We start from the raw sequence: 25,274 nt of genomic DNA, 5'->3' as shown, positions 1-25,274 counted from the left end.
GCTGGATCACCAGGCGTTGCGTAGAGAAGTCGAAGTCTTCTATCGCATTTATCACGGGGAGCGTTCCGAGGGACAAATTAGGATATCATCCCCCCATCTGGATGTCTAGTGTTCCTCCACAGTGCATTTTTCAAGGAACTTCCTTCCACCTACAGCAAATTTGTGCAATAAGCTTCCATGTCGTCCCGGATATACCGATATCCGGGACGATACGAAATAAAATTCCTTAAAGGTCGACAACGCTCCGCGATTCCTTTGGTGTTGCAAGACAATGAGGGCGGCGGTGATCACTTAACATCAGGTTACCCGTACGCGTCCTCCTTTTCTATAAAAAAAAGTTATTCTACATTTCTAAACTGATTGCATGAATTCTACAGCTATCATTTTTATCTTCTTGTAGAAAAGATTCTGCAACCTCTCTCCCTTCCCTTATCTCTGTATCGTTCTATCTGTTCTGGCTATCCGGAGGCCTAAACAGACAAATGACAGCATCGGTCCCAAAAAAGTCTACTCCTGGTTGAGACCACACTAAGCAGACCTGTAGAGTACGTACGTAAGTCATGTACGCGTATGATGGGAGCACCATGCGGGAGATCTTGTGCATATGGTCTGACACAACTTGTTATTGTGTCCACTCGTATCCAAGACGTGGAAAATCATACACTTTAACTGTTTTACCTTCTGTTGGATTCATATCTGAACCGCTACCTAGTTTCCGTTGATCCTCCATTGGGCTCGTCGGACCACTGCCTTATCCGAAAGACCATGTCGATTGCGCACTTAACACAGAAAGATCGAGATGCCGCTGAACATTCTACCTAACTTGCTAATGTAGGACTACAACTCTTCATTTCGTTCTCATTGATGCCTATCGGTGGCGGGTCTCAACCATAGTCTATTTATATCCTCTCGCGGAAAACAGGAGTTCTATCAAGCTTGGATAAATCTGGTGATACCAAAAGATGAAAACACCAGCGAACTTAAAAAAAACACTATAGTCATGCCTCCAGGTCTCCCCAAAAGAGTTAGTGCTGAGGAAAAGTCAAATGGCATAGGTTGAATTGGAGAGAGACATGCGCGAGTTCGTTCGGGGACTTGATGCGTTCTAATCACTCTGACTTGCTGGCCCATGACGCAAAAGAAAAAGTAAAGCTAATCTCGTGTTATGCTTATAAGATTCTAAGCTGTCTTTTCACGTCCAAATCGACCTAAGATATCCAAGGTGCTATACCACCATTTATTCCTAGGTGTAACTCATACATGCTAGAAGTAAGATTACATGCTGGAAGACATTCAGACAGTCGCGGTAGCATTCCCGTGATAGTGCTGTGGATATATGCTACTCATCAGGCACAGTACCAAAATTTTGGAGGGCATCTTTAGTGCACCCTATTAGGGATAGGTATACGATCGGATCCGTCCTACTAACACCTCATTACCAATACCTGCATTTTCTCCACAGCTATCAGCTGATCAGCTATTGCAAGTAGGTACGGTTTCCGTAAAGTCACTCAGTTGGTAATCTTCTTGATTATGTTTTGCATAAATGGGCGGTTGGGCCGAAAGGATAGTTAACGTCTAACGGTAAGTCTGGACAAAGCAAAAGCCTTCAATCGAGTATAGTACAAAGCGCTTATAGCTTAGCTGCCCTCCTGTTGTCTTCCCGAGAAGTTATTAAAATGTATCACTAGCCTTTTGGTTGATCATTCTTAATTAACTTAATTCAGTCGCGCCACCGTGGTTTGCGTAAGCTACCAAACTAGACAGCATACAGGCACCAAAGTCGCAACACCACACTGGGACGGTATCAAAATGGACCTCGAAGAGATAGAACTACTGTATGTAAGCAGGAAAAGAAAGTGTAAGAGATAAAAGACAAAACAGTGGAGGGTTCATATATCCTTATTATGCCTCATTTTTAAATTTCTATGGGATGAGGAATTATCCTTAATTGATAAACTAATTTGAATTTCGTTGATAAAACTTTCTGTATCGAAATTGTCCATCGTATGCAATCAACAAACGCAATTAAAAAACAAAACAGAACAGTGCACGCAATGAGGTGGGAGTGTCATCTGTAAGCGTCACTGGTGGCCGAACTGGCGGCCGAGTGAGTGAGACACCATACGGCTCTACATTAATTTGTGGTGGTAAGACCAGCGTGGTGGCACGACCAGAAACATTCTGTGCACACGTCCGAGCTGGGCGCGCCACCCATTTGGTTGCGCAACCAAATCGACACCAGGTTAGTAACTCCCTATATAGCTGAATAATATACTTTGTTGGTGGCAGCGACTGGTTGCGCCACCTGATCTCTGCCGCCGATGGCAGCACCGCAGGCATGTCATAAACGAAGGTATCATCCTCAACGTATTATGGTCGCATGGCGTCCTTCCAGTCTGGTTTTCAAGGACAACTTCCATACGCGTTGTTCCTATACGATAGATGACATGAAAAATGTTTGCAACGCTCCTTTCTCTGGTGTTGTAATTGAGTATGGGTGGTGATAATCCTTTAACATTAAGTGATCCGTACTCGAGTTTGTCACACTACTACAAAATTATTATTTGAAAAACTCGCGAACTCTCCCTTTGGGTATTTGCTTATTTGAAGCAAACAAAGTGTTACAATAAATATTTATATAGGTTATGCCGTTTCCGAGTTACGCATTCAATGAAAAAATATACTGTTACAAGTAAAAGATCGGGTCTCTCTCGGGAAAATGTCGATCAGTGCCAGATGAAACTTGTCTTCAATCAAGTCTTGCTGTCATGTCTGGTCGGGCGCACCCCAGTATCAGCTCGAAACATTTGACCGCGAGTAACGCAGAGCTGCTCAATTGTCGGGGACCCAGTGCTATGTGAACGGCTCACATGTCAGTCTGTTAATCACCTGGCGTAGCTTCCTTCCATCGCATTTATCACGGGTAGTGTTCCAAAGAGCTATTTCATCTGATTCCTCACAGATACTTTCTACCACATACAACAAAGCTGTGGAATGAGCTTCATTGTGCGATGATTCCGGGCGATACGACATGGGTACCTTCACAAAACGCGCGTACACTAAACTTCCTTAAACGCCGGCAACGCTCCTGTGATGCTTCTGGTGTAGCAAGAGAACGTGGGCGGCGGTGATCACTCAAGACCACGTACGCTCGCTTGTCATTCTTTTCAATAAAAAAAAAAGATCTTTTTCTACTGTTTTATTAGAGGCATTATTATTATTAAATATCACATGAACACTTAACATTTTCATGAAAATGAGAACAAATGGGGAATATTCCTATAAGACCAGGACCGATAATTTAAAAAAAAACATAATGGGAACTAGGATAAAACTCATTCAAACACACAAATCAAACTCAGAAAGGAAGAGAATATAACAAAATGAAAGGAAATATATTTATGGGAGATCTCAGGTCGGAAAGTGGGGGTTAAGCGTAAAAAAGGTTTATCGCGATTTCCGGCAAAAGTCCTTACAAGTCCTATGGAAAAAATAAATAAATAGCGAAGTTGTAGGCAATAAAAAGATCTACAACTTTCGAAAAATTCAAATATAACTTAAAATATAATTGTTGTTTTATATTTTTATCTTTAAAAAAATCTACGATATTTGGTGAAAACTTACCTTTTAAAGTCCTTATCACATTTATTTGAAATATTTTATTTTTCACCTTAAAACCCTAATTTACAATCGAAAAATTTCACGTCCAAAATCAGCTTTTTTTAAAATGTCAGGGGCTTCTTGTTCCCTGAAATTCTTTCTGATGATTAAAAAAAAATATATACTTTTCTATGGTAAATGTTCTCAAAGGATGCAAAGAAACGAAAAAACTCGAATCCGAAAATTTTTTGAAGTGAAATTTCTTTATCGATTATGAGAGAAATTTTTCAGCAAATCGTCATGATTTGCCTGCAACTATACACTATGTTGAAATATGCCTATAGATATATATATATATATACATGCGGAAACACCACTAGAAATGGATACCAAGCTTTTTTCTGCCGTGAAGCTGTAATGTGTGAGCATTATTGTGTTCCTTCAGCCCGTGAAGGGCGCCGTAACTATTGAAATTACTAGGCAAATGAGACTTAACTTTTTAAATGTCTCAAGGTGACGAGAGCAATAATTGTAGAGCCGCTGAGAATATTTGTTTTTCAAGAATCCTGAGCGTCACTGCATTGTAATGGGCGAGGCGTATCAATTACCATCAGCTGCACGTATTGCTCGTCTCGTCCCATAAAAAACTACAATTTTTATAAGAAAAAACCACTAACAATAAAATCAGAAATAAGTACCCCTTATATTAAACACTACAGTAAAAAGAATATTTCATAATAAATGTTGTCAAAAACCCTTCGGACCCCTGACTTCTACCAGTAACCTACTGAATCCGGTCTAATCGCGGATAGCTACCATCAGCTGTGCACATAGTTAAAAGAAATGGGCGGGGTGAGCGCTTTTCTTTGACAAAAAAAATGTCGTCAATCGCGGTAATTAAAATTATTGCTTTACACTCACAACGCCCTTCCAGATCAAATGTGCAAATGTTGCGCTCACGTCAATTGCGTGATTTTTGGTGTGTGTATTAGTGCGTCAAGTATTCGAATGAAGAGTATTCCAACATGCTCATGTAGGCACATTGGCGCAATGTTTGTAACTACGCCGCTGCTCTCAGGGGTTACAAAGACCGTTTAAACTGCACCTGCCGTCGTCAATGCTTTCCTGCGTGAAGAGCTGAGCAAGCAGTTCTACGAGCTGCTTTTTAGGTAAGTGTGGTTCCAACATGATGGAGCTACGCCACAATTTTCGCGCGCCATTTGGAAAAATTTCAAGAAAGAGTTTGGTACTCGCCGGATCGGGCGATATCTTGAGTCCTGTCTCCTCACCTCACGGCGCTCAACTTTCACCTTTGGGGACAAACACAGTTGCAAAATTGGTGGAAATGAGAACCCGGATCGTTATTTTTGGTCTTACAAAAATTCCGTGCCAATCTCGTGACACTTTCCACAAAATGTTTGGTCTGTGGCAGGGCAGTTACGTTGAGCACAACCTGCGGTTGAGAGCCGCTCAGGATGTGGACAAAATTTTGATTTAAGTGTCTTAAGTACAAAATTTTCGTTTGGTTCTCTCCGCATCTTCTAACGCATTTATCTTGGGGAGTGCTCACAGTTGTTCGGGTTGATACCAGCAGCCGAACTTCACTTCGAACCGAACATAATTTCGCATTTTGACGCAATGTCGCAACCTTGTAACCCGCAACATGTTGTCGCCTAGAATTCATCAATCACGGGTTTTGCAAGAAATTTCTGTTATCGGCTGCTGTTTTCACGAACCAATACGATTTATGGACCAAGAAGGAACATCCAACTTAAGGGCCAACAACGCATCTCACTCTCTTCACCCCTGCATGTTACAGATTTCCATGGTTGGTTACCTCACCATTTCCCATTACATGAGCCTCTTGCCCGTTCGCCCCCTCTTAAATAAGAAAAAAAAACAGTTGGCCTATGTATATAATATAGTTCTAGCACCAGGTAATTTGTTCGACCTTATTTCAAAACAACAAAATCCGTTGAAACCTTGAAACACTTCTTGTAGTTCAAAAGTTGTATGAGACGTCGTATAAGTATCCAGTAATGATTATTTGAGCTTATATAACTTTACCCTTGAACTGACGCCCCTAGATTATCTACCATTGTCAGGTTTAAATCCTGGTTTATTAGAGTTTTAAGTTTATCAACACAAGACATTAGAGAATTTAAAAGCCAATTTACTTCAGATTAAAAGCAATTTATAAATAAGGGAGGAATTTCGAATACAAAAACGCACATTTATGAGGATATTTTATTCCATAATACAGCATAAGACAAACCGGAATGTCACATATCGCTTTTCAGTAAACCTTTGTATCCATAAAAATAAAATGAATTCTCTTTTGCTACACTTGCCTCATAATATCCTTCAGATGTGTTTTAACAATCTTCTAAATTATCATAAAAAACGCTAAGTTATAATTAATTGTGTCAGAGCAGAGAACCATTAAGAGATAGAACAGCGCCCATTCTTCCAAATGACCCTTATAGCTTACCTAACACACCATTATACGCCTAAATAAAAAGTCCGTCATGAGAATCGTCAACTATAAATGCGGCCCGAATACGATCGATTTGATATTGGAGACCTACGACCAATCCTTTCGAAATAACATAACAGCTTAAACTACCCTAGTTAACTTGCATAAAAATAAACTTTCATCATACATAATATCAAATTATTGGAATTTAGAGCTTGTGAGGTTATCACTGCGTAGACATTGCCGATGTGAATATGTTCAAGACATCTATAACAAAAGACACGAGGAACATGTCAGAACTTGTGTAACTCTCTCATTCTTCAATATTTGACCCGTTGGAGCGAAAGGCTTCTCTGATGACGTTCACACACGCAACGATTTACTTGCGCAAGCATTTGAAGATATTTGCGCGATTTTTTTTTAAAAACGTTCGAATTTTCAATTCCCGACTTGTATTTTGCGCATACTACCTCTGTCTACATGTTCTACGATTGACTTCGGTCGAAAATGAGTGAGACAACTGAGAGGAGGCGAACTCCAGTTCACAGGATTTTGGATTTTATAAATATTTATAGAAGTGAGCCTTTGGTAAATAGAAAGAAAAGATGATTAAACTAATCGAACAATACTTGTGCAAATAAAACGTTACGTGTATGTTGCCGCCTTAAGAATGTATATGAAGGTTATCTATAAAATATTATTAAATAGTCCTCTTAAATATAAATGTAATGAATATTCACTGACATAATTAAGCACAGTAACTAATGTTAAGTCAAACATACATACCTTAAACTCGCACTAAAGGTGCACTACGCTAATAAATTAAAATCATAGATATCCATTAACTTTAAATACTTTATTACGAAACTTAATCCACATAGTATACATATAAAACATGTTATGCTGTGATTCCACTTATCACGGTCCAGCTATCCACCTATCCACACCAAAAATGCGCGATCGTTGGAATATACACGGTAGGTAAACGGTTAACTACAATTATAAACAAAATGTAATTTTGCAGAACTTTACATCTATATTTGTTCAACGCCAACCGAGATCGAACAAACAGCGTATCCTGGTCATTGTAAGAACTAAAAACCTGTGAATGATGCATAAAGTTTCGTTTATTAACAAATTAATTGAAATACTTTTGTATTGTGATCACACTTGTGAAGGAACAAATAAATTATCGATAGTAAATTAACATCGCTTCAATTTGTCAACATGACATGAGCAACAACTGTCGCACGCATTACAAAAAGTCCTGTGTAAAATGGTGTTATATATAATAATATAGATGAGAAGAGGAGTATTATATATAGCATAAAAGTCCTAGTTGGGACCCTATTCCTAAAGTCTGCACTGCCCAGGACTACAAGCGAAACATTCTGTGACAATGATATAACATTTATTTCGGTTGTTCTGCATAAAATATGACATATATTGCACAGTATATTTGCTCGCAGCCCGGAGAATGTTCAATAAATGCGCAACACCAATATAAATATTAACTGACTATTCTTCCTACTGTGTATATGCTTATGTGTAAGACACACCACAAAATTGAGTATGTGTTTCCTAAGTTTACAGGACATGATCGGTGCTAAGATTAAACATTAATTCCGTCTGTAATAACATGATTGACAGCTATATTAGAACTTTCTAGTTTCAGTTTTAAGTTATTAACAACGCGCGACAGAATATTATTAAAAAAATGGTGGGTTTTCTGTATACATTTTGAGACCCTTAACTTTTGTCTAGTATTATAATAACGGGTCTGTTCCTACAATGATTTATACTGAGTCTTAACTGGCTAGAAGAGTCCCTCAAATAGTACCAGTACTAGTCACCAGGTAAATGATACGCGATTGTACTGACTGCGAACAGGAGTTGCTCGGAGCGGTAGGATACGGTGAGAGCTCGGTCACCCAGATGACGCAACATTAATACATTTTATTTCGCACATACATTGTATTTAGCAAAAAAAGTGAACATATCTTAAACCATAGTCTCTGATCATATTGGCGGTGTCGCGTGGTTAGCGGTTTGCGTTCTTCAGCTGGTTTGAGAGCCAGTCGAGACCCTCGTAGAGGCCGTCGCCGGAAGTGGCGCACGTGGCCTGGATATACCAGTTGCGGTTGCGGAGCGAGTGCAGACCCAGCTTGTCCGTTATCTCGGCTGCGTTCATTGCATTTGGCAGATCCTATATTAAACATAAACCATATTCATTATTTATTGGTTACAGAGCATATACCACTTAATGAAAAAAGAAGAGGGAGACAGTGGACCAGTGTGAGGCTCCTTTGCACAAGATGCCGGCTAGATAATGGGTACCACAATGGCGCCTATATCTGCCGTGTAGCAGTTGTAAATATTATTCTGTTTTAAAGTTACTGAGCAAATGAGACTTAAAATCTTATGCCTCAAGGAGACGAGCGCAATTGTAGTGCCACTCAGAATTTTTGGATTTTTCAAGAATCCTGAGTGGTGTATCAATTACCAGCAGCTGTCTTCTCGCAGTCAACTGTTCGCTGTCACCTGATCGTCTTGTCCCTTATTGTCATAAAAAAAGTACGTAGTATAGCTGGCCCCTTGTCGCTATGTATGGCTCGACATAGAAAGGAGTAGAAGATGCTAGAATAGCCCTAATTCCAAAGACAAGCGACATAGTAAGCAAACTGCTTTCCAAATTAAATTGTGAGAATTTAAAACATTGTTATTCTTAAATTCACTATAAAATTAAATTTGTAACCAAACCAAAATTTATGAACAATGCTGGACTCTAACCCGCGCCTCTCGGGTTCTGTCCGAGCGCTCTCACCAACTGAGCCAACCGTTCGAGTGACGCATCGATCGTAAATCTTGGTATGTCTTGTTCAACGATCAGGTTGTGGCTCCATCTATACTATACAGTCGATAGCCTGCTCTACCCCAATAATTGCATATTAGGAAATTGACTTACGATTTCACTCTTTCAAATATAAACAATTTGTTTTTTTCAAGTGATATTCCTGACTTCTGGGATTAATTATACAGATTAGATTTGTTACTAAAATTTATGAATGATGCTGAAGATTAATTTGCTAACCTTAAAATAACAAATTAATGATTTCGATACCATTTCACTAAACACTCAAAATTTAATTGGCTATGAGTCGCTTGCTTCCAATTAACATCACGTAATTTTCGAAATCATGTGAACGTCTATCGACCGCGAGGTAACCAAATAATACGAAGAAATTCAAGGGTTGCGTGTAAAGTGGACCAACTCGTCTTGGGCCACAGTGGTTGACTTAATACCGACTAGCTGAAGAGGGCTTAAAAGACAGGTTCGTAAAACTACTGAGCAGGCATACAATAGCGAGCATTGATTGTGCGACGAATCTTCATAGAATGGACCAGTTGTGATCCTCATTTCATCTACCATGTCAATACAGTTTGCCAATGAAACCCTATTTTTGACTTCTGTCCTATTTAAAACCTATGTCGGGCCCTATACATTGCATGAGTAATGTTATCACAGAAAAACCAAAGGTATATTTAGTAAAATGAATTGATTTTTCCTTGTGAGCTATTTTAGCGGTTTGAATTAATACATGACCTCAGGAAAACAATGTTAAAAGGTTAAACAGTGCCCATGTTACCCTGAGTGGAATTTCTCTACAATATGTATTTATTGTACAAATATTTAAATTGCTTATTCAAAATATTTTATGCGGCAAAAGTAAATCAATATATTAGAAAAATATTAAAAGATACACAAACAATGTGGATACATGAAAAGCATATTCATTTTGGCGCGCTAGATGTGAATAATACTGTGGTATAATACTTGTGATTCCTCTGGTGTTGTAAGAGAATGCAGGTGGCGGTGATCACTTAATACCAGTGGGAGGCTCCTTTGCACAGGATTCCGGCTAGATTAAGGGTACCACAACGGCGCCTATTACTGCCGTGAAGCAGTAATGTATAAAATTTATTGTTTCGATCGAAAGGGCGCCGTAACTAGTGAAATTACTGGGCAAATGAGACTTAAAATCTTAAGATAATGAGCGCAATTGTAGTGACTCTCAGAATTTTTGGGTTTGTGTAATGGGTAGGGCTTATCAATTACCATCAGCTGAACGTCCTGCTTGTCTCATCCCTTACTGTCATAAAAAAAACAGGTGACCCATACACTCAATTGTCCTTTTCCTTAAAAAAAAACACTCTGAGATGAGATGCACTTAGAGACAATATTTGGCTTGACTATATAATAACTAAATCAACCCATGATTTAGTAGTCATACCTTTTCATTGCTCCATATCTTTTTTTAATAAAAACATGTTTAAATCTCAATTTAAAGCATAGCTTAAAAGAGGAAAATTGTATTAATTTAAAGCCCATTGGTACATGAGCGATCAACATTATTTACCTGTTTGTTTGCAAAGATCAAAAGTACAGCATCCCGTAGCTCATCTTCACTTAACATTCTCATCAACTCTTCTCGCGCCTCTCCGATACGCTCCCGATCGTTACTGTCTACTACAAAGATGAGACCCTGAAAACACAGTGTTTAAATTATTATAATTTGTATTATTATTGTTTATTTTAATAGTACACATATATTCATAGTGCAATAAGAAAATAAACACAAATGTTTAATTTGGTAGATGTAATGTATGGTCTATTAACTGGTCGGGTGGATAATGCGCCACAAAACGTGAGTCGATGGCCAGTCGTATGCCGCCGCGCGTTACCGACGCCAAGTCAACGGGCTCGGGTTACACAATAAAATTTATTGCTTTTGAAGTGTTTGGGCTTGTTTATAAAAACGAACGTCAATGATTTATTATTAAACAAGCTAGCGCTTTGTTAGATTACATAAACAATAGATACTGCGTAATTTAAACAAATTTCATTTAAAGTAGGGCTGTCATGCATTTTTTGTGATTTTTTTAGATTTACCTACAGATTACATTTCGATTATTACTAATGAATGTAGTAATGTTTTATAACTAAAACATACTTCAAAGTTACTAATTAGTCATAGAATAGTTACTAAAACATCATAGATGATACAAAAAAGAATTTTTAAATCGACTGCTACAGATAATTTTTACGGCTGACCGCATTTTGACGGCCTGTCGTATTTTACACAGATAAAGTTTTAAAATTAAATATTCTTACTTTTATAGTCTGTTAAATTACCTTTCTTGTGGTATATCGTGTAGCTTGTCTTACTCTGTGTATATTTAACGAAAAAATATCTGCTACCGTTGTGTGCCAAGCAGACGTACGACATCTGGTTGGCACTCAACGGTAGTTTTGATAGCAGACGTCAGACGTCTGATTGGCACCTCGGATTTCACTTACCACAGTAACATTACTTTAACGTATTGTCACTACGCTTAGCCAATAGAAATATCTACTAGTTTCTATTCGGCAACTGTCAATACAGTTGTGTATTGACTTAAACATGTTTACATGTACAAGGTTGCAACAGGGCACTACGAGTGTATGTTAATGTATTGTTTGCTCTAGTAACAATAAGAAAGGTTTAGTCTGATAGCTCAACAACTGTGGCCTTATGGTGGAGCAAGTGGAGTTGGTAATTAATGCAAATTTTTAAATTGAAATAAAATAAAGACACTTCACTTTGATCCATTCTCTCTATAAGACCAATACCACCTCAAGTAGCCTTATGTACTATTGTTTTACTATATTATTATACCAACTGCTTTCAATTGGGTGATCCAACAGTAGTAGAGTACACAAATGATTTAAGCTTTCTTTATTGTTAATTCCGCCAATATTTGTTTTTAAAACAATTCGACACGTGTTTCGCCTCTACACGAGGCATCCTCAGGACGTGTTGTCTCGCCAAAATCTGGCACAAGACTGAATCAAATGTGATTGGTCGGCTGTTGTGACGTATTACCCCCGGAAGAGACACGTAACAAAGGTGATGGGACTAAATTTGTTTGTTCATTCAACAATGTAAACATGTTATTTTTGTGTTTTATTATTTTTAATTGCTCTAACACATTTAAGCGAAATCCTTTTACACATGTATGTAAAATATTAAAATTATTATTGTTTCCGAGTGAGTGACCTGTATCAATTAAATGTTTCGCGAAGTGTGATTTTTCGGGATGATTATTCCTAAATGCGGCAATATGTTCCTTTAATCTAATTTCGAAATTGCGACCTGTTTGACCTATATATACCCCGTTACAAGTGTCACCAACTTAGTTTATAAACGCCGGATTTTTCGGAATTATTTAAGAGTGGCGAAACACGTGTCGAATTGTTTTAAAAAACAAATATTGGCGGAATTTACACCAAAGAAAGCTTAAATCATTTGTGTAGTTATGGATTTCCGCAAAGTAACGCCTAATTCAACAAAAAAGTAGTATAGTACTTCGTACTTTATCTAAACGGCCACACATCAAAACATTTTAAAGAGCAGTTAAATATTTTAGTATCTTTAATTATTCAACATAAGCATAATTGTATGATGTGATGTAATAGAAATTATTATTGGCTCATAATCATCAATTTAAGGTATAATTAATTCAAAAATTAGCCCGAGATACAGCTCTAAGTAATAAATAAATAATTTATTAAGGCAATAAAAAATATTAACATTTGATAACATCATCAGATAACAGAGTATTAACATACAACAGATATACAGAGAATGTTTTATTAGAAGTGCGGGATCTAAATGAAATTATTGAATTGAAATTGTTTTAAAAATTCATATGTTCAATTATTTGTCACCACCACCCATTATTTTATACATATATTGGTGATCAGAAAGTCAATTAAAAAATACAATTAAATAAGAAAATAAATGAAAAGTACTGGAGGTGTTTTATACAGCTAATATTAGAATTAGCTTAACCCAACTTGGATATGTCTACTACTGATATAATAATATAATAAGCTATTGAATTTAATGAAACAAAAGTTTGGACCAGTCATGTCATAGTTAATAAGTATGGAACATAGTGGTAGCTGCGAGGTCTAGAAATCAATCCACATGTGGTGCAACTTTGCAATGGAATTTCCTGTGAGTAAATTCTCAATAACAGCTTGGAGTCTGGGTGTGAGCCCATAATATTAATGGAAGTAAGAAATACTGCTGGAAAACAGCATAGTACACCTCTAATTAGTCCTATGGGGATATACAGGAATAAATCTATATGATGCTAAAATTACTAAGCTTTTAATTAGGCATGCTGTAATTTTGGCACACCAGGCAGTGGATATGTAATTATATTTGAATATGATGAACCCAAAAAATAATATGGTGCAATATTGGTTCAATGGCAGTCCAAGCAATAAGTAACCAAAAAATGAGATCCTGGGTTAACCATCACAAGTCACTTTAAGTGAAATGAACCTATCACACCTATTGGAAACTAATTGTTTTACTTTTAAAAATCATTTAAAAAAGAAGAAAAGTTTTAAAAAGTCTAACATAGAACAAACAAACATGGTAATTTCAGTGAAATTGAAAACATATGAAGAACATCATTCTGGATGGACTGGACATTAGAACAACAAAGAGGAGATCTCAATGAATCATTCAAAGTTTAACACTTGTCACTATAGTGGCAACTATTATTAACATGTCAGTCTGCTAGCAAGCTTTCAAGACACTTCCTTAGTAATGGGGTGGAGACCATTTAACAATTTTCCAGTAACTCTAATTAGTGCAGTCAGTAATCAGTTTTACAAATCACCTTAATGTACTTTAAAAAAATAAATTATAAGCATAGTTATATTATATTAAAATTAAATTATTATAATAAGAAAAAAATAATTATTAGTAAAACAAAACTGTAATAAAGTAAACCTACATGTACCTATATTACTAATGTACTTATATTATAATAAAAGAGGAAAACCTGTGTGTTCTGAAAGTAATGCCTCCATAGTGGTCTTATTTTATCTTGACCGCCCACATCCCATACAGTGAAACTGATGTTTTTGTATTCTACAGTCTCCACATTAAAACCTGTAATAAAAAGGTGCAATTTTTAATCATAAACCAACCCACCAACAAACTCTATCCCAGATGTTTTCAACTGGTGTGCCACAGCACACCAGTCGGCACACCAGTATGTCACATATTTCCAGGTGAGCCAAGATTGCTGCGAAGAGTATGCTGCATTGAAATCAGGAGTAGCTACTATAATGAGAATGTAGTATAAAAGCAACTGACACACTATTTATTTTTATTTACATTGCTTTTTGGGGTTTCATACTTAATGGTGCCAACAAGACCTTATTAATAAGCCTTTGCTAACCATTATATTATACATATTACAGGTATACTGTATGGAACCCTCTATGTGCCACTCCTACTCACACTAAGCTATTTTTTACTGGTCTGACATGAAACTCTCCAAAGGTTGAAAATGCCTGCTCTATCTAAATAAAATTTGAAGATTTGATTTAGCTTTGTGGGTAAACATTGTCACACACACACACACACACACACACACACACACACACACACACAAAAACACTTCAAACATACAATCAAAAGATTTCTATAATATATTTACATATCTTTACACAGAGGAAGAATATATATTATATTTATAGATTTATAGCTACAGGGAAGAGACAACAGTTGTTTTGAGGATAGCAATTCAAAGTACTCAGTATAATTTTACCAGCTCAAACTAAAACATTTTGGGTTTAGGTACTCACTTTTAGTATAGGAATGCATGTTTTTAAGCTATGATATAAATTCAAGGTAGTCTTCAAATGAAATAATAGAAAATATCTAGAAACTAGTTCACATCTGTCGGAGAACTCTTACAACCTATTTCTGTTTTCTAATATGGTATATGTTAAATTTAAATCTTTTTATGTATTCATAATAGGATATGAAATCATTTATTGATAGTCTTAGACTACCACCCAATCGGAAATTTATGCTTCAGATCTGAGAAGAACAGGCACAAGAAACTCATCATTTTTACTAGTCTTTCATTTTACTAAATAAATAGATATATCTGAAAAAAAAACTTACCAATTGTCGGTATAGTAGTAACAATTTCTCCTAATTTGAGTTTGTACAGTATTGTGGTTTTACCAGCTGCATCAAGACCAACCATCAGTATTCTCATTTCCTTTTTGCCAAACAGGCCCTTAAATAAATTTGTAAACATATTCCCCATTTTGGAAGATTTTATCTATGCTGAAAGAAAAGTTAATATGAATAGAAATTACATTCACTCTGACTCATCTGTACTACCTATACGTTACTTATAATCAATGATAATGACATGGCAAGTCACAACTCTTAACAAGAATAGTACGAAATGAAATACGTATTATGAAATTGTGTGAGTAAATACAAAAAAAAAGATAAATTATAACATTTACTAGAAACGTAAAAATCTTGGACACGCAATTCAGGCACAAAAGATTAGTCGACAGTCGACACCGCTGTTGTATTACTGTTGCGGTCACCACCCTTGGCTATAAATCGCCAAATATGTTTCAATTCTATCCATATATTGAAATTTATCACTTTATATATTTACACACAATCGTACTCACATTTTTACACAATTATTAAACTTTATTGTATTGAAAAAAAGGGTTCAACTCAACGAAGTTACTTCTTTTCGTTTAATGTCAAAATGGCGGCGAACGTGGACGTTGTCCGTGCGCTGCCACGTATCGGACAAAATATGGCCAGTAATAAAAATTTATAAAATATAATGATATATTTCATGAGATTTAAAAAAATAATTAATTAGACAAGACTTATAAAAAAAAAATTAAATTTAGCCTGCAACGATTGTGCCGCCAGTAAAAGTGGCTGTAAGCATGCGGCATTTTGTGGTTACATGGTCGAAGCGAAAAGCCTTCAACAACTTCTCTAAAGTATTACTGGAAAAAGCAAAATTTTCAGTTATTACACTTATCGGTACTATTTTGAAAATAATTAAGGCAAATTAAAATTATGGTCCTACATGTCATAAAATAGAACAGCATAAAAAGTATATCTTTGACAAAGTAGTAATAAAACTTCGAGAGCTTCAAATATAGTGCCTGCTCTCGCTGTATGCATGTGAAAAAAAGACATGGAAAACATGTCTCTTCATTACCTAATAAATCATTTCAAAAAACCTGTGTGGAATGTCGAATGATTTTTTTATAGCCATTTTGTTAAAAGAAACTAACAAAATCATGATAATATCTGCAAATAAGAGTCTACGAAGGCCCAGGCAGATTCAAACTTGTGGTTTGAGATGCGCTACGGACAAATAACAGCCTCCAAAATACACGCAGCAGCTTAGCGCAAAACAAAAAATGGCTTTCTAGCTGAAGAAACAATTTATGCTATTAAAAAAAGAGGATTTTAAACAGATTTAACAGTGAAGTCTCACAAATCTTAAATCTGAAGATAAAGGGAACAATATATATATTACAAGCGATAAATGGTATGGTGACTGGTAAGAGTTGGCAAACATATTTTTTTCAATTCTTTACATTTCCCTTTAATATAACATACAATTTATTTTAAAAAACATATGTGTGCAATTTACATCAGAAAATTAACTATTATACTAAAATTAATTACAGGTACATGCAGTTAAATTTATAGGTAACCTATGGCTAATACTTACTTCCTAAAAGTCCATATAAAATTAGTTTAATCAAAAAAACACGTACCTGCAGAATTGAGCGGTGGGACCTTGGAATATAACTAGTGACTTGGCTTCGCCTTTTTAAATTGATATACCTCTGAATTTTGAAACAAGACACTTGGCTACGGCCTATGATCCGACTTGATATATTGCCAAGAATATATAAGAAAAAAAAAAACAATAAGAACGTTGAAGATATGGCTGTATCGACTGAAACCGATTGCCTGTATAACTTTATAATAGTAAATAGGTAAAGGGTGCTTATGCCTATGGACTTGCATCCCGTGCCACTAAATAAATTTAAAAAAAATAAAGGGTGCTGTTTTCAGTAAACACTAAACAGAAGATATTTTAGTTTTTAAATTAAAAAGGAAAATGGATGTTATTCACGATTGGTTAACTGAAACTCCTACCCACACCTGTTTAAGGGTAAACATATTAAAAAGTTTTGATATAATGAACCTGGAAAAAACTTTAGTAACTGTATGTATTTGGTTTATTTAATTAAACCTGTTAATACTTTCCTATTATTATGTTCTGAATAACTTAAAATTCTTTAATTTTCAGTAACACTTTCGTCACTCAGGGCTAATTTGATAAGTCCTGAGCATATAGTTATAACTATAAAATAATAAACAAACTGGGATATACCTCTAAATGTTTCTATGGTGCATAAACATATATTACCCCTACATGCTGTTTCACAATATTATTTTGATGTATTTTTTTTTATTTTACTTCAATTTGTAAACAATATATAATTTCATTTTCAGTTAGGTGAAAAACTAAACACAGCACATTTACCTAATTTTTATTTTTTAAAACCTGACTGTTTGATATTAGAGAGATGGCCTGAAGGGATTACTACTGAAAAAGCAAAATGTGAAGTTATTGTGGATGGAGCCTGTGCAGCGGCTGTTCTCAGAGGGTCACATGTTTTTGCCCCAGGTGTACTTGGATTACCTCCTAGTAAGTGTGACTTATTTTTTTATTTTTATTCTCTTTTGGAAAACTTATAAGGTTATTATCAAGTAGATACATAATTCAGTTCTGAAGGCTAATTACAAATATTCACTAATAGTGTAATAAAAAGATTAAAAATTTAAACAAAAAATTAAAGTAATGTAGCCAGGAAAGTAACACTTAATATAAATCAGCTGGAGTAGCCAGCTGATTACATATTAAAATAGTGATTTTATCACATGTATGTAATTGATTAATTTATACAATAAAGAAAAAGGTATTTGAGTAGCTTGATTATTCACACATGTTTAAAAAAAGGTATCAATTAGAAATTTCTTAAGTTTTTGTACTAGCACGTAAAAAAAGTCAACATCAATTTTGTTTGGTAGGTTATTGTAATATCTATATGCTCATAACTTAAAAGTATTTTTCTGTAGTTGCATTTTAGGTTTGGGTCTTGATGATTTAAATTAACTTTCCCTAAACGGCAGTGCCCCAGGCACTAGATTTTTCAGAGAGACCAAAACCGAGTGTGTGGTACAGCACCATACTCCCTCACCAAGTTGTAACCCTTATTTTGTTTATAAGATGGTTTATTTTGAATGGTATTATAGCTTGTTTCAATAGCTTTCTGATACATTCACTCAAATCATCCATATTATAAGCAATCTATTACCATATGTAAAATAGTATGCTTTGACAGAATGCTGTGTAAGTGCCAAAGTTTCCCGGAACGGAAAGGTTAAAGTCTCCTGTGTAAGAGGATTGGAATAAAATATTTCAAAATATCTTCATGTAGCATGAACATGTATTTGTGTTTCATACAAATTTAATCCACATGTTGCAGGCTGATGGACACTGATGTTCCACTGTCCACTGTGAACCTTGTTTTATAAATATTGAGAAGAATAATGGTAACTGCAAATTAATACTTTATCTACATAAATTTGGATTGTCATAGTCATCATTATATCCAGTTTTACATATGGAGGACAAACAATCATATAAATGACATGATGGTAGGTGAAGCTACTACAGAAAAATAAGAGGAGTGCTAGAGACCTGGTCAAACAAGTTTTATAAGAGTGCTAACTACATCACATATGGGTCTATGGAGGTCTATGGAAAACGCCCCAGGTTTAAATCCAGCACAAACCTGGGGAGCTTTACCTCCATATTTCAAGCCGAGGTGTACGCCATCTTGGAATGCGCGGAAACCAATATCCAAAAAGGCTACTTCAATCATAACATATACATTCACTCTGATAGTCAGGCAGCCTTGTTGGCTTTAGACGCTGACTTGACGACGTCTAAGTTAGTCAATAATTGCGTTGAATGCCTGAATTCATTAGGCATGAAAAACAGAGTGATTCTCAGATGGGTCCCAGGGCATGCCGGAATCATAGGCAATGAAATGGCCGATGAGCTCGCAAGAGCTGGGGCTAAAGCAGTCCAATATGGTCCTGAACCCATTTGTGGACTGCCTAAGAGCGCCATCCAACACACCCTGAGTAACCAAAGTAAACAAGAAGCACTTAAACGCTGGAACAACTCTTCAGGTTTAAACCACTCTAAAGCACTGATAAGGGCATTCAACAGCAGCTATGCGAATGAAGCCCTATCTTTGAACAGGAAAAATCTATGCATACTCACTAGGATGCTAACCAGGCTCTGTCGCCTAAACAAGCACCTCAGTGTGGTCGGCATCAAAAGCCGCAAAACTTGCAGATTCTGCCTTGAGGATGATGAAACGCCTATTCATCTACTCTGCGACTGCGGCCCACTAATGCATAAGCGTAACACAATCTTTGGCGACTACTTCGTGCCACCAGATAGTGTTTGCAACACTCGCGTCAAGGAATTACTGCTGTTCGTAAAGGCGGCAGGGCTTGACGGCGAGCTTTAGTATGAGTGGCGAACACAATAGTTCAATTTTGGACGCGGTGCTACTAGGAATCTTTAGGACTAGGAAATAGCCACCCTCTTCAAGTAATAATAATAATAACTACATCACATAAGGTTCATTCCATTGTTTCACTGTTGCATCACAAGTTCCTTGAAAAGTAGACTAACTCCACACAATAATTTGTGTGGAGTTAGTCTACTTTAAATTTCAAGCATTAGCTTGTCTATTGATTGCTAGAAGATACATTGAAGTTCACCTATGTGATGCACCAATCATATCTAATCTGCTGTGGACCACCGCGTGCATGAGTGCACTCGAATGACCTCTGACAGAAAGAGATGACAAGAAACTGAGAGGTGCATTACACTGCCCCTAGAATTGCATCTTGACAATCATGACCTCTCAACACAACATGGCAAGAGTATATCTACCAAGGGAAAGATGAAGATTGATGGCTGATAAAACTGTTGAATTTTTATAATTGAAGCTTTATGCAAGAATACAAGAATACATGCACATAATGTAATACATATTATGTCAGCATTTTTTGTTTAAATAAAATTAAATTATGTTTTTTACAGATTGCAAATTGGATGATGTAGTTGATATTTATGGTGATATTGGTGGAAAATGTAAGAGAGGTCTTAAAATTGGCTTTGATGATGTGAAGAGGTTTGCAGGAGTTGGATGTCTTAAGAAATTAAGAAGGGACCTTTTTGATGAAGGTATTCAACCTAGGCATGTACATAACTATACTACTATTTTATTTTATAACATAGTGTTTCTTCACGTTATGCTCAAAAGCAGTTCAAATGTGATTTTTACTAAAAGATGGAGTGATTTATGAGGTTTTTTTATTCGGCAGTTGCCAAAATATGTTCATATATTATTATAAGCCAAGAGATCATTTTGAACTGCGAGCCTGGACACCATCTTGAAGGCAAATTCGAATACGACATGAGTTTCGTCAAAAAAGCGCGTAATCTTTTGTAATAGGCCGGCTCACTCTTGTGATTCCTCTCCTGTTGCAGTAGACTATGGACGGCGGTGATGACTTAAGGCGAAGAGTAACCAGAAAACACGCAAACATGGTGTTTTTAGACAAGTTTTGTGGTGAACGTATAGCATTTCGAGCTAGGAACACCACTTAATCGTGTTAGACATATCCTTAAGTCTTATTTGTAGGTTGCTAATGCTTGCTGTTGGTTATAGTTAACACTGCCGAGCCTTTTTGAACTACCACTTTTCTTTGAAGTTAATCAAATTTTTTGGCATGGTGTGAGGCATTTTTTACTTCTCTCAGAAAAGTTATTCTTATAGCTTTTTGTGTAGGTTCATTTATTCAGATTAGTAGTGAATAACGAGGATTGTAAGCATATAAACTGTTTTCCACCCAAGAATTTTGAAAATATTGGCTTTGTTACATAGATGGCGGGCCGGCAGCCGTAATCTCATCGCTCAAGGTCGCTGACATTTAGTGTCGCCTTAACATCAGGTCACCCGTATTCCCACTTATTTGTACTCCTCTTCCATAAAAAATAACATTAATGGTGACATAATATGTAATGTGTATTCATTTTCTACAATGTTATTAAAATAATCCTAAGACAAAATAATGAATATAAGACCAAAGCAGTATTTACTGTTTGCAAAAGTTTTCTTTCTTGAGTATTTTTATATTGTTGGGAGATTGCAATTGCATGGTAAATGCGAACATTTTACATTACATATTCTCATTAGGGTATTTAAGTTAATTTATGATCTTATTTTTGGTTTGTGTTGTGAAGTAGCAGATGTATTTGTGTTCCATATCTAATCCAATATACTCTATGTAACTGACTAATGCAACAAGTCGGAGGCTTCTATGCAAAGGATTCCTGCTAGGTTATGAGTACCACAACGAAGCCTTTGTCTACCGTGAAGCAGTAATGTGTATGCATTTGTGTTTCGGTCCATGGCTAGTAACATTACTGTGCAAATGAGATGATGATGTTATCATAATATGTCTCAAGGTGATGTAGTGCCGCTCAGACTTTTTGGGTTTTTCATGAATTCTGAGTGGCACTACATTGTAATGGGCAGGGCGCGTCCCATCAACTGAACGCCCTGCCCTAAGGGTGCCTGGGTCAGGTCGCTAAGATATAATATTAATTATAAAATATCATTTGGTAAATATTATACATATCAAGGTACAAATTCTTACATAAAAAAATAGATTCTTAGATATAAATTGATACCTAAGCAATTGTTGATAATTAATGATCAATTGTGATATTTTTCAGTGGAATAGCAGTTCAGACCTTACTGCCAGCATCTCGGCTTCCTGTAGTGAATGACACATTGTTTCCAACTGGTCAAGTCTTGTTACAAAACTTGCCTTCCCTTGTCTGTGGGTGGGTCGTCAATGCACAACCAAATGAGTACATTCTGGATATGTGTGCAGCTCCCGGTAACAAGACTACCCATTTAGCTGAAATGGCACTGAATAAGGTGGGTTGTATGGAGTATTTTCAATTTAATAACTGTAGGCATATTAAATGATTTGATATCAATAAGATATTATTCTACAATCTTTGAGGACAGTAACTTATCCAAATTTTTTGAGTAATGTTGAGCGTAAAATCCTCTAATAATCCTCTAATAGTCTTTAATTAATTCCACACGTGTTTCGCCTTTTCACGAGGCCATTTTACCAATGGGAGGCTCCTTTGCACAGGATGCCCCTAGGTTATGAGTATCAACAACGGCGCCTATTTCTGCCGTGCAGCAGTAATGTGTAAACATTACTGTGTTTTGGTCTAAAGGGCACCGTAGCAAGTGAAATTACTGGGTTAATGAGACGTAACATCTTATGTCTCAAGGTGACGAGCGCAATTGCAGTGCCGCTCAATATTTATGGGTTTTTCAAGAATACTGAGCGGCACTGCATTGTAATGGGCAGGGCGTATCAATTACCATCAGCTGAACGTCCTGCTCGTGTCTTCCCTTATTTTCATAAAAAAAAAACTCAGGAGATGTTGATTCGGCAAATTCTGAGACTCGACGATTCGAACACGAATTAATTCTAGACAATTATTAGCGGAATTTACACTCTCTCTCAATATAACACAAAAAATTTGAATAATAATGGATTTCCGCAAAATAATTAAGCCTAATTCAATAACTAATAACTTAACATAAACAATAACTTAATTCAATACATTGATTGTGTAGCAGAGAGAGCAACTAAGGCTGTGATCTGTAGAGCGTACTAAGACGCAGAGAAGCTCGAATTGTCGGGGACCCAGTGCTCTGTGAACAGGTTGATCACTTGACGTTGCGTAGAGACGTCGCTTCATTGTGTGTCTTCTACCGCATTTATCACGGGGAGTGTTCAGAAGAGCTGTTTCACCTGATTCCTGCCGACGAATTCCACCCTCGCATGACACGCCACAAATTAGGATATCATCCCCAACATCTGGATGTGTGGTTCTGCTCCACTCGCTTTTCATAGAGCTTTCTTTCAAGTACTACAAAGCTGTGGAATGAGCTTCCTTGTGCGGTGTTTTCCGGGACGATACGACATGGGTACCTTCAAAAAAAGCGCGAACACCTTCCTTAAAGGCCGTCAACGCTCCTGTGATTCCTCTGGTGTTGCAGGAGAATGTGGCCGGCGGTGATCACTTATATTAAATTTAACTTGGTGGTGTTAAAATTTGTTATTACAAAAAATTCCGTTTGATCCTAGTCTGCTTTTATTGTGTTCTATTGTGAGAAGAAGGGTTGATATTAGGAAAATTTTCACCTGATAGCTAGTGCTATGCGTAAGAACCTGTAACTATGTATTACCTAGGATATTAAATACATTACCTAATGATCTAATAGATATATATATATATATATATATATATATATATATATATATATATATATCTGCAAAAGAAAAATTTCAAAGTAAAGCTAAAAAAATACTATCTAGAAGCTAATAACCAGGAATACCTATGATGCATTTTTAATAATACTACCTACATATAGTAGGTAGTATTATTAAATTAAGTCTTAAGTAATTAAAACAATTATTGTAATGCGAACTTACCGCTCGCACATAAACCTTAGAGGTTTTGCGAGCATGTCTCTATAATTATGTAATGTTATATTAAGATAATTTTGTTCATTGAATAAATAAAAAAAATAAAGTATTGTGATGATATAAGCTACATAGAATTATGATTTTTTTTGCAACAGAGTGTACATAATATTATTATATTATGTGATATTTAGTATCTTTGTAAAACAACTGATAAGAATCTTGAATACTTAAGATATATCTGGCACAACAAAATAGAACCTTTCAATTGTAAAATCTATGTTATGCTTGAATATAAACTCTACTGGCAACCTCTAGGTTTGTCCATTGTTATCTGATCTATCTATATATATAAAAATCAATTGCTGTTCGTTAGTCTCGCTAAAACTCGAGAACGGCTGGACCGATTTGGCTAATTTTTGTATTGAATTAATTGTGGAAGTCCAGGGAAGGTTTAAAAGGTGAATTAATAGGATAATGAATAAAAACAACAAATTTGTTTTTCCTTTGATGTGTCCATACATAATTTCTATGAGAGAATTTATTGACGCACGGTTTGACAGTTCTGCTGTGAAACAATTTCATTACGACAGCAGGGTGCATATTTTACGAAGTAATTCTTGATGTTTTGATATATTATTGACAAATTCATAAAACACATTATTTTATTTATTATATACAGAACAACGTCTGTCGGGTCAGCTAGTCTGATATAAAAAAAACATTATACTTAAATTTATTTGTAGGCATATATCACAGCATTGGACAAGTCTGAGAGGAGAGTAAACTTAATAAGAGAAACGTGTGCCAAACAAGGGGTGACGTGTGTTACAGCATTTGTCTGTGACTCTAGACAATGTTATTCCAATAACAGCAATGGAGGTATCACCAGTCCGCCGTTCCCGCTGGATTCATTTGATAAAGTACTGCTTGATGCGCCATGTAGTGGTTTAGGTCAAAGGCCACAATTAGTCAACAAAATGTCACCGAAAATGCTTCAATCCTTCACATATGTGCAGAGAAAATTGTTCGAAGCAGTAAGTACCTATTCAAATTCAAATATTTTTATTCAAAATACGATTTAAAATCACTTATTGAACTTTAAAAACTACCACCCATTCGAATAGTATGCCTGAGAAGAACAGGCGCAAGAAACTCAGCGGCCTTTTTTAAAATATGGATCTCAATATAAAAACGTACAATAAACATTTATAATTAAAGAGCCTGAGGGTGTTTGCTCTATTCCCAGTCTGTGGTGTCAATAAGAAAATCATTTATGTTATAATAACCTTACCATTTCCATCAATAAGGTGATACTAAGTCTGCAATTAGCCTGTAGCCCTATTCTCGTAATAAAACGAGAATAGCACTGAAATAACCTTACACAAAATTAAATTTGAAAACAAAAAAATATGAACGATGCTTTCACCATTCGCGAATTTGTTATAAAAATAACAAATTGTTTAGATTTTGAAAGAGCGAAATTTTAAGTGAATTTCCTTATATGCAAATGTTGGGATGGGCAGGTTATCAAGTGTAAAGTAGATCCTGTAGATGAAGCCACAACCTGAGAGTTGAATAAGACATACAAG

General features: G+C 36.0%; 2 protein-coding genes across 4 annotated transcripts in view; one reads left to right on the top strand and one right to left on the bottom strand.

Annotated features, from left to right (window-relative positions):
* Positions 1 to 5,836: 5,836 nt before the first annotated feature.
* LOC126976515 (ADP-ribosylation factor 1) lies at positions 5,837 to 15,801 on the bottom strand. 2 transcript variants are annotated; one of them, XM_050824887.1, is made up of 5 exons: positions 15,651 to 15,801; positions 15,118 to 15,285; positions 13,982 to 14,091; positions 10,498 to 10,623; positions 5,837 to 8,285 (listed from the first exon to the last, which is right to left on the bottom strand). In XM_050824887.1, the coding sequence occupies exons 2-5, from the start codon at positions 15,263 to 15,265 to the stop codon at positions 8,121 to 8,123; spliced, it is 549 nt and encodes a 182-aa protein (XP_050680844.1). In that variant the 5' UTR covers positions 15,266 to 15,285; positions 15,651 to 15,801; the 3' UTR covers positions 5,837 to 8,120. The 2 variants fall into 2 exon arrangements, with proteins under 2 accessions (XP_050680844.1, XP_050680845.1); XM_050824888.1 differs by having other exon boundaries at positions 15,118 to 15,280; positions 15,651 to 15,773.
* Positions 15,802 to 17,045: 1,244 nt separating this feature from the next.
* Positions 17,046 to 25,274, top strand: part of LOC126976498 (tRNA (cytosine(72)-C(5))-methyltransferase NSUN6) — an 18,861-nt gene continuing 10,632 nt past the window's right edge. Inside the window, exons 1-5 of one of the 2 annotated variants that reach the window (XM_050824855.1) lie at positions 17,046 to 17,230; positions 17,521 to 17,716; positions 20,198 to 20,354; positions 21,899 to 22,106; positions 24,429 to 24,719. In XM_050824855.1, the coding sequence (XP_050680812.1) occupies positions 17,123 to 17,230; positions 17,521 to 17,716; positions 20,198 to 20,354; positions 21,899 to 22,106; positions 24,429 to 24,719 (960 nt within the window). In that variant the 5' untranslated portion in view covers positions 17,046 to 17,122. Of the gene's footprint in view, positions 17,231 to 17,325; positions 17,416 to 17,520; positions 17,717 to 20,197; positions 20,355 to 21,898; positions 22,107 to 24,428; positions 24,720 to 25,274 lie in introns of those variants that run through there. The other variant, XM_050824856.1, reaches the window with a different exon arrangement.

The sequence above is a fragment of the Leptidea sinapis genome, chromosome 41 (assembly GCF_905404315.1).
Source record: "Leptidea sinapis chromosome 41, ilLepSina1.1, whole genome shotgun sequence".
NCBI lineage: Eukaryota > Metazoa > Arthropoda > Insecta > Lepidoptera > Pieridae > Leptidea > Leptidea sinapis.
This window is presented reverse-complemented; position numbering and strand designations above follow the sequence as displayed.

What these genes read in the sequence shown, in the direction of transcription:
- LOC126976515 (XM_050824887.1), bottom strand. Translation starts at nt 15,265, where the DNA reads ATGGGGAATATGTTTACAAATTTATTTAAGGGCCTGTTTGGCAAAAAG. An exon ending in TACTACTATACCGACAATTG is followed by an intron (nt 14,092 to 15,117) that starts GTAAGTTTTTTT and finishes TTTTTATTACAG; the next exon opens with GTTTTAATGTGGAGACTGTA. An exon ending in ATTACTTTCAGAACACACAG is followed by an intron (nt 10,624 to 13,981) that starts GTTTTCCTCTTT and finishes CTGTGTTTTCAG; the next exon opens with GGTCTCATCTTTGTAGTAGA.